Source organism: Hyperolius riggenbachi, chromosome 10, assembly GCF_040937935.1.
Source record: "Hyperolius riggenbachi isolate aHypRig1 chromosome 10, aHypRig1.pri, whole genome shotgun sequence".
Taxonomy (NCBI): Eukaryota; Metazoa; Chordata; class Amphibia; order Anura; family Hyperoliidae; genus Hyperolius; species Hyperolius riggenbachi.
Genome location: NC_090655.1, coordinates 262,531,130 through 262,541,765, shown reverse-complemented (window position 1 = coordinate 262,541,765; position 10,636 = coordinate 262,531,130). Strand labels below are relative to the sequence as shown.

General features: G+C 46.7%; 1 protein-coding gene across 1 annotated transcript in view; it reads right to left on the bottom strand.

The window, feature by feature from the left end:
* Positions 1 to 2,141: 2,141 nt before the first annotated feature.
* Positions 2,142 to 10,636, bottom strand: part of LOC137535372 (zinc finger protein 665-like) — a 40,405-nt gene continuing 31,910 nt past the window's right edge. The window contains exon 3 of the mRNA XM_068257203.1: positions 2,142 to 9,074. Coding sequence (XP_068113304.1) covers positions 7,366 to 9,074 — 1,709 coding nt within the window. The 3' untranslated portion in view covers positions 2,142 to 7,365. The remainder of the gene's footprint in view (positions 9,075 to 10,636) is intronic.

Sequence of the window (10,636 nt, the reverse complement as noted above, 5' to 3'; positions counted from 1 at the left end):
TACACTACCATACCACAAGCTCTGTACTCACTATAGCTGATACACCCCCATACCACAAGCCCTGCACTCACTATAGCTGATACACTCCCATACCACAAGCCCTGCACTAACTGTAGCTGATACACTCCCATACCACAAGCCCTTCACTCACAATAGCTGATACACTCCCATACCACAAGCCCTGCACTCACTATAGCTGATACACTCCTATACCACAAGCCCTGCGCTCACTATATCTGATACACTCCCATACCACAAGCCCCGCACTCACTATAGCTGATACACCGCCATACCACAAGCCCTGCACTCACTGTAGCTGATGCACTCCCATACCACAAGCCCTGCACACACTATTGCCGATACACTCCCATACCACAAGCCCTGCACTCACTATAGCTGATACACCCCCATAGCACAAGCCCTGCACTCACTATAGCTGATACACTCCCATACCACAAGCCCTGCACACACTATAGCTGATACACACCCATACCACATGCCTAGCACTCACTATAGCTGATGCACTCCTATACCACAAGCCCCGCACTCACTACAGCTGATACACCCCCATACCACAAGCCCTGCACTCACTGTAGCTGATAACCATAAGACTTCTAGTCACTATTGCTTTGCTGCTCCCAGTTTGCAGACTTTCTCTGATCTTATGGATCATGTGAGTTGGTAGTATTTGGGGAGGTGGAACCCCACACTGGAAGGCTCTGATCTCCTTTGGGGATATGATTGTGGTGTAAATATTTGCCACTAGAGGGAAGTCTGTGTCATATCAGATCATAGTGATGGGGGGGATTTGATGGATGTGTGAATTAGTGGTTCTATGAATACAGTTCCAGCTTCTTCAGTGTGAGGGCAGCCAGGGGACAATCAGATGATGGGAAAAGCTGCTGACATATGTGTGAATGAGGGGTTGTGTGACTGCTGTATCTGCAGCTGGAGGGCAGCCTGGGCCATATCAGAGCATACATTGGATGTTGAGCAGTGTGTGCTGTATACTTACACAAGGGCAGCACCCCATCCCCCTGCCGTGTCGCCCATTACAGTGTGGCCATACTGAAGGGTATCCCTGCTCTCTGCTGCTTCCGGCTCCTGTGACTCAGCTCTGCAGTCCGGGTAGTGTGAAGGTTGGCAATGGCATCAGGTATATTGTGGCAGAATCTTGTGGAGTGGATGGAGGTGAAGGGATGTCGCCCTGTTGGGATGGGGAACAAGCCTGTGTCTGTCCAAGTTGCTGCATGTCTATGCAAATTTACTTTATGCAGCTTGGAAATGGACCAATCGTTCAAGATAAATACATTTACATAAATCTGTACTGTAATTTGCATCGACTTAGAATTATTTGCATGTCATTGACCATCACCAGTGACAGACTACAGACCTGCAATGCTAGAGAGCTCTCGCTACAAACACTGAGCTTACAATGGCCTCATTAATTATAACAATGCAATTTATTTATTACAGTAAATCTGATTGATGCAGGTAATAGTACATTTTACATCCCATGCAGAGGAACAAAACACATCACACTGTGGGAACAATATACAGCTGATATTCAGCACATTATCCAGAGGAATAACTTTATTAGCAGCTTTACACAGGAGAGATACTTGGAGATGCATCAGATTTCCATTCTAATAGGATTTATTTGGTTACATAACATAGAACTGTTTCCAGCAGCAGCTTCCCACATTTGTCTATAGCAGTGATTCTGATCCTGGCTCTGCAGACTCCTGGGGGTACATTAGCAGCTGTCAGGGGTCCCCCAGGGGCCACAGAGGAAATGGCGGATCTGCCCCCAGGATGTGTAGGAGGTGTCTGGCACGGCTGCAGGAGTATCAGCGGCAGTCTGACAGAAGCGCTATGGGAAAATGGCAGTGAAGCCCAGCACTGGAGTCTATTTGTGTCTCCAGTGCTGGGCTCCGGCCACCATTTTCCTGTAGCCCAGCCCTGCCTGTCAGCATAGTGCAGGAGGTGTGCAGCCGGAGCTGCTGCAATGAAGATCGGGGAGCAACGCTGGAGGACAGGAGAGGAGTCACCTGCCAGGTAAGTGCATTATTTTTATTTTCAGGTGCTGCCACTGACACCAGGGATATTAGCGGGTACTTATTGGGGGGGGGGGGGGGGGGGGAACGGAAAGGGGAACTCTGACTAATATGTTTTATGGGGAAACATTGTCTTATGTGTTTAAGAAGTAAAATGCTGTCTTATGTGTTCTTGTAGGGCGGAAATGTTGTTTTCTTATTGGGGTGCATGATAAATTGATTTTAAATCGAAATCACCATGTGGGGCACGACGATTAAGTAATCGTGAAGGCGGCGGCGGCGGCGGCGTGTAAAATTGTAGCGCAACACACCTTTCAGGATCCCCTGCACCCTCTTTCTTCTTCCTCCATCAGTCGCATTGGTAACAGCGACCCCCTGTGATGATGTAACCGCATGTCATCACAGGAGGCGCTGATACTAATGCGATAGATGACTGGGACAGGAAGAAGATAGAAGCTGCCGGTGTCATCCTGGAATGTAAGTTGTTACTATGCCCACTCTCTCCCCCACGCCGCTACACCTATGCTGCCTACCTATACTGGAGACACCTACCTAGCTAACCTATACTGGGGCAACTATACTGGCTACCTATACTGGAGACACTTACCTAGCTAACCTATACTGGGGGCAACAATACTGGTTACCTATACTGGAGGCACTTACCTAGCTAACTTATACTGGGGGCAACTATACTGGAGGCACCTACCTAGCTAACCTATACTGGGGGCAGCTATACTGGCTACCTATACTGGAGGCACCTACCTAGCTAACCTATACTGGGGGCAGCTATACTTGCTACCTATACTGGAGGAACCTACCTAGCTAACCTATACTGGGGGCAGCTGTACTGGCTACCTATACTGGGGGCACTTACCTAGATAACCTATACTGGGGTAAACTATACTGGCTACCTATACTGGAGGAACCTACCTAGCTAACCTATACTGGGGGCAGCTATACTGGCTACCTATGCTGGAGGCACCTACCTAGCTAAGCTATACTGGGGGCAACTATAGCGGCTACCTATACTGGAGGCACCTACCTAGCTAACCTATGCTGGGGGCAACTATACTGGCTACCTATACTAGAGGCACCTACCTAGCTTTCCTATACTGGTGCAACTATACTGGTTACTTATACTAGAGGCACCTACCTAGCTAACCTATACTGGGGGCAGCTATACTGGCTACCTATACTGGAGGCACCTACCTAGCTAACCTATACTGGGGCAACTATACTGGCTACCTATACTAGAGGCACCTACCTAGATAACCTATACTGGGGGCCGCTATACTGGCTACCTATACTAGAGGCACCTACCTAGCTAACCTATACTGGGGGCAACTATACTGGCTACCTATACTGGAGGCACCTACCTGGCTAAACTATACTGGGGCAACTATACTGGCTACCTATACTGGAGGCACCTACCTGGCTAAACTATACTGGGGCAACTATACTGGCTACCTATACTGGAGGCACCTACCTAGCTAACCTATATTGGGGGCCGCTATACTGGCTACCTATACTGGAGGCACCTACCTAGCTAACCTATACTGGGGGCAGCTATACTGGCTACCTATACTGGAGGCACCTACCTAGCTAACCTATACTGGGGGCCGCTATACTGGCTACCTATACTGGAGGCACCTACCTAGCTAACCTATACTGGTGCAACTATACTGGCTACCTATACTAGAGGCACCTACCTAGTTAACCTATACTGGGGGCAATTATACTGGCTACCTATACTGGAGGCACCTACCTGGCTAAACTATACTGGGGGCAACTATACTGGCTACCTATACTGCAGGCACCTATCCTGCTAAACTATACTGGGGGCAATTATACTGGCTACCTATACTGGAGGCACCTACCTGGCTAAACTATACTGGGGGCAACTATACTGGCTACCTATACTGCAGGCACCTATCCTGCTAAACTATACTGGGGGCAATTATACTGGCTACCTATACTGGAGGCATTGTGAATTTAGTGCTAAAGCTTGATTTGAAGAAAATTGTGAAAAAATCAAAATCGCAATTTCAAATTTTTCCTAAAATCATGCAGGCCTGTTTCTTATGTATATTATGTGCATTGTTTTAGGGGTGGGGGTGGGAGGGATGCTGCCAAATTATATTTGAGTTGAAGTTCCCACATTAATGTCTCATTGCGTTATGATGTATATTGCAGACTATTTTCTGTTAAACCAATACATTTCATTTCCCTGCAGAAATACTACTTCAATACGGCATTACACATATTAAAGGGAAAATACAAAATAAAAATCATATCATCCAATAGCAAATGAATTGTCTCCCATTCAGATCCACTATTAAGTAGATCAAATATAATCCATCCATCCATCCAGATGATAGAATACATGCATACAGTTTGCAAAAACAATACAATTGTTGACCATTTTTTTTTCTGCACCTTAAACGCATTGAAAATACATTACTTGTGTGAACCATGCACAAACATTACGTGCATTTTCCACTCTGCAGCAACATGCGTGCAGTTTAAATATGTGTGACCCCTGCCTGACAACACAAATGTCTGACAAGCTGTGGTTTGAAAGAGTAGCACAATTCGTTGATCAGAAACTTAAGCCAATGGTAGTCTCTCTGCCTTCCTATGTAAAGGATACTATGGAGGTTCTAAACAAGGTTGAAAAGGTTCGTGTACCGGATGATTGCCTGTTGGTGGCTTTAGATGTGGAATCTTTATTCACGTCTATCCCCCATGGGGTGGGCCTGAAGGCAATTGCTTTCTTCATGGAAAAATACTATGGTGAAACTGAAAAGATTCATAATGATTATGTCACTGATTTGCTGAGATTGATTTTGACTAGAAATTATTTTGAATTCGATGGTCAGTATTATCAGCAGTTGCGGGGCGTGGCCATGGGCGCGGCTTTCTCCCCATCCTACGCATGCCTGCACCTAGGTCTTTGGGAGTTGACATGGCGGGGTTCGGGGAGCGGGTCGCGCTGTGGCTACGTTTTATAGATGACGTATTGATGCTATGGAGGGGAGATGAACAAAGCTTGAAGGGATTTGTTGACAAACTGAACACAACTAAGCGCAATATATTCATCACCTATCAGTATGATAAAAAAATCAATAACCTTTTTGGATCTTAAATTAACTAAACTTGATGGTAGATTACTGTCTGAAACCTATAGAAAGGAGAGCGCAGGCAACACCTTGTTACATGCCTCGAGCCACCACCTGGGGTGCCAGATTAGGTCCGTCCCCACGGGCGAATTTTTGAGGATAAGACGAAATTGTGCAACAGTAGAGCTTTATAAAAAAGAAGCAGTCAATTTGAGACATAGACTGAAGGAAAGAGGCTATTCCAGTAGAATTATTAGAAAAGCGTTTATCAGGGGGTTAAAGACGGACAGAGATACACTTTTATCCAAACGTCAACCAAAAGAACAGGAAAGCAGTGACGTGGTCAGGTTGATCACAAGATATGGGAGTCATTGGAATCAGCTTTTGGGTATTCTACAGAAAAATTGGGGTATACTCACTTTAGATGATAGTATTGCTAAAATAGTGGGGGAGACCCCCCAGGTGACGGCTCGGAGAAGTAGCAGCCTCAAAGATATGCTAGTGAGAAGCGAGTTTCAGAGAACTCCCAGACCAATTTCTAGACATAAAGGGATGTATAAATGTCAGAATTGTAAATATTGTGGTCATGTCATAGAGGGTGATACCTCCAGCGACAGTTTGGGTCAAGTAAATTTCAAAATAAAGGATTACATTACGTGTGAGACCAAAAAAGTGATCTACCAATTAACTTGTCCATGTAACAAGATATATATTGGTAAAACTGGAAGAGAGCTGAATGCCAGGATAGGTGAACACCTCAGTAATATAAAAAATAAAAAAGTGTTGTTGCACAGCATTTTACTGAATGCCATAACAGTGATAATAGAGGTCTTAGATATAGAGGAATTTATAAACTGAACATAAGTCCTAGGCTCGGAGATTTTGATAAAATTCTATTGCAAAAGGAATGCATGTGGATTTTTAAATGCAATTCTATGAGTCCGCATGGTTTGAATGTGGACCTAAATCTGGGGGTGTTCCTCTGAATGGCATTCAGTTTGCTAGTCAGTGAGATTGCGCAGATGTCTTGCGATATGATTGACCTCATAAGCATACATTTTTGCGGGTTGGTACATGGGGTTTTTTATTTATCTGGCAGTGTTGCTGTGGACTGTATTTAGGTTGTGGCGGGTGTCTCGTGGTCCCTTTTTTCTCCTCCTCCCCCCCGGGGCCCCCCCGCCCCGGTATAAGATTTAGTATTAGGCCAATGAATGGTATTTGTGCTTGGTATGGGTCTGCAGCTTTAAATGCATAAATGGAATACAATATAAATGTAAGCATTTGTAAAACATGTGTAATTATGCAAAAATCCACAAGATGGAGTGCTGGCACACTTTTGCTTGTCGTATAATTGAATTCCAATGCAAATGATTTGATAAGGGCATGCAACTATAAAAAGAACCACTAGATGGTGCCAAGTGTAATTATGCCATTATGTCCTGAAGAAATTGCAGGTTAGGCAATGAAACCGGTCGACTAAGTTTGGCTAAGCCAGGCCACCATCCATTTCTCATCCAGGAAGTTGCTGTGAGTTTTCCAACCACACTATCCCAGCATCCTGAGGCCTGAAGCCGGTGCGGTTTGGAAGAGACTTTGTTTGCAGCATAGTGGCCCCCTCCTGGCATGCGGGGACGCCCGCACTTTGCAAGTACATGTGAGAAGGGGAGAGTGTGACCACCGTCACAAGCAACCACCGCAAGGCTTCTGGAGACTACGCGATTACCCCCCATGTGCACGTGGGTGAGGGTAGGAGTGGTGAGATCCTGGCTTTTCTTTTAACAAAGCACTATAATTATGGACATGTGAAGGCTTTTTTTTGCTGGCCAGCGAAGATTGCATAGTTCTGCTTGTTATAGTCCTAATGAATACGGCTGGACTTTTCAGTTTAGCAGCAGTTAGCAAGGACTGTTATGCAGCATAGGCTGGAAGCAATAGTAGGGCCTGTCCATTGTATATGGGTGTGTGCAATATATGGGGTACGTTTATATAGCAGGTTATAGTATTGTTTTAATACACCAATACCTTTTGCAAGAAACGTGTCTCAATGTCGTTTATATCACAAGCTGTGGTTTGTGCCCAAAACATTTCCCACACTCAGCACATGATTAGGGCTTCTCACCAGTGTGAGATCTCTCATGTATGACAAGATCTGATTTCTGTACAAAACACTTCCCACGCTCAGCACATGATTAGGGCTTCTCACCAGTGTGAGATCTCTTATGATTGACGAGCATTCCTTTAGTTATAAAACACTTCCCACACTCAGCACATGAAAATGGCTTCTCACCAGTGTGAGATCTCTCATGTATGACAAGCATTTCTTTCCTTATAAAACATTTCCCACACTCAGCACATGAATAGGGCTTCTCACCAGTGTGAGATCTGTTATGTTTGACAAGGTATGACTTAGAAGCAAAACATTTCCCACACTCAGCACATGAATAGGGCTTTTTACCAGTGTGAGTTCTCTTATGAGTTATAAGATTTGATTTAGAAGCAAAACATTTCCCACACTCAGCACATGAATAGGGCTTCTCACCAGTGTGAGTTCTCTTATGAGTTATAAGATTTGATTTAGAAGCAAAACATTTCCCACACTCAGCACATGAATAGGGCTTCTCACCAGTGTGAGATCTCTTATGAGTGACGACTTGTGATTTACAACTAAAACATTTTCCACACTCAGCACATGAATAGGGCTTCTCACCAGTGTGAGATCTCTCATGTTTGACAAGCATTTCTTTCCTTATAAAACATTTCCCACACTCAGCACATGAATAGGGCTTCTCACCAGTGTGAGATATGTTATGTTTGACAAGGTATGACTTAGAAGCAAAACATTTCCCACACTCAGCACATGAATAGGGCTTCTCACCAGTGTGAGATCTCTTATGAATAACAAGTTGTGATTTATACCCAAAACATTTTCCACACTCAGCACATGAATAGGGTTTCTCTCCAGTATGTGTTCTCTCATGACCGATCAGGTCTGTTCTCTTCCAATAACATTTCCCACACTCAGCACATGAATAGGGCTTCTCACCAGTATGACATCTCTTATGAGTGACGACTTGTGATTCACAACTAAAACATTTTCCACACTCAGCACATGAATAGGGCTTCTCACCAGTGTGAGATCTCTTATGGATGAGAAGGTATGATTCATAATCAAAACATTTCCCACACTCAGCACAGGAATAGGGCTTCTCACCAGTGTGAGATCTCTTATGAATGACAAGGTATGATTTAGAAGCAAAACATTTCCCACACTCAGCACAGGAATAGGGCTTCTCACCAGTGTGAGAGCTCTCATGTCTGACAAGCATTCCTTTAGTTATAAAACGTTTCCCACACTCAGCACATGAAAAGGGCTTCTCACCAGTGTGATATCTCTCATGCATGACAAGCATTTCTTTCCTTATAAAACATTTCCCACACTCAGCACATGAATAGGGCTTCTCACCAGTGTGAGATCTCTTATGAATGACAAGGTATGATTTAGAAGCAAAACATTTCCCACACTCAGCACAGGAATAGGGCTTCTCACCAGTGTGAGAGCTCTCATGTCTGACAAGCATTCCTTTAGTTATAAAACATTTCCCACACTCAGCACATGAAAAGGGCTTCTCACCAGTGTGAGACATCTCATGACTGACAAGATGTGATTTACGCCCAAAACATTTCCCACATGTGTAACAGGAATAAGACCCTCCAGCAGGGGGAGAGCTCTGCTGGGTAGGAGGCCCCTCAGGGTTAGACAGGTGAGGGGAGTCTGGGGGAATATTTGGGGTAACCAGGACATCTGCAGGAGACTCTTGTCCAGTGGCATCATCCGTTGTACAGTCTGTGGATACAGAGAGACGAGTCTCTGAGAGGTTCCTGATGCCGGGACTCCGCCCTGCAAATAGAGAAACATCATCACTTCCTGTTAGAGAATTCTGAGGGGAGGAACAATTATCATTAGGGATGAAAGGAAAGAGGATGGTTGGCACTGCTGTACAACTTCCTTAATTTGGCAATGTGCAGACAAGTAGGCTGTGTGTTACATCATCACTTCACAGTCCATAAGAAGATACTAAACCCTGGTGCGGGGGGGGGGGGGATAATGGTGGGTGCTGGTTGCTGGGAGCCTGACGGCAGTTTCACACACAAGCACTTCTTCGGAGGCTATGACAAGGGGGCGGGGCTATAGCTATATCTGATCTAGTTGGAGAAAGTGCTTACTGCTAAAAGTAACCTGCAATCCAAGATTACAGTGTGGGGAGGTCAGGGAGAGCGTGGGAGTGGCCCATACAGAGCAGAGAGCGTGGGAGTGGCCCATACCTAGCAGGGAGAGTGGGAGTGGCCCATACAGAGCAGAGAGCGTGGGAGTGGCCCATACAGAGCAGAGAGCGTGGGAGAAGCCCATACAGAGCAGGGAGAGTGGGAGTGGCCCATACATAGCAGGGAGTGTTGGAGTGGCCCATACAGAGCAGGGAGTGTTGGAGTGGCCCATACAGATCAGGGAGTGTTGGAGTGGCCCATACAGAGCAGGGAGTGTTGGAGTGGCCCATACAGAGCAGGGAGTGTTGGAGTGGCCCATACAGAGCAGGGGAAGTGGGAGTGGCCCATGCAGAGCAGAGAGCATGGGAGTGGCCCATACAGAGCAGAGCGTGGGTGTGGCCCATACAGAGCAGAGCATGGGAGTGGCCCATAGAGCAGGGAGAGTGGGAGTGGCCCATACAGAGCAGGGAGAGTGGGAGAGGCCCATACAGAGAAGGGAGAGTGGGAGTGGCCCATACAGAGCAGAGCGTGGGAGTGGCCCATACGGAGTAGGGATCATGGGAGAAGCCCATACAGAGCAGGGAGAGTGGGAGTGGCCCATACAGAGCAGGGATAGTGGGAGTGGCCCATACAGAGCAGGGAGCGTGGGAGTGGCCCATACAGAGCAGGGAGAGTGGGAGTGGCCCATACAGAGCAGGGAGAGTGGGAGTGGCCCATACAGAGCAGGGAGAGTGGGAGTGGCCCATACAGAGCTTAGAGTGTGGTAGCGGCCCATACAGAGCAGGGAGAGTGGGAGTGGCCCATACAGAGCAGGGAGAGTGGGAGTGGCCCATACATAGCAGGGAGCGTGGGAGTGGCCCATACAGAGCAGGGAGAGTGGGAGTGGCCCATACAGAGCAGGAAGAGTGGGAGCGGCCCATACAGAGCAGGGAGAGTGGGAGTGGCCCATACAGAGCAGAGAGCGGCCCATACAGAGCAGGGAGAGTGGGAGTGGCCCATACAGAGCAGAGAGCAGCCCATACAGAGCAGAGAGCGTGGGAGCAACCCATACAGAGCAGGGAGAGTGGGAGTGGCCCATACACAGCAGAAAGCGTGGGAGTGGCCCATGCAGAGCAGGGAGAGTGGCCCATACAGAGCAGGGAGAGTGGGAGTGGCCAATACAGAGCAGGGATAGTGGGAGCGGCCCATACAGAGCAG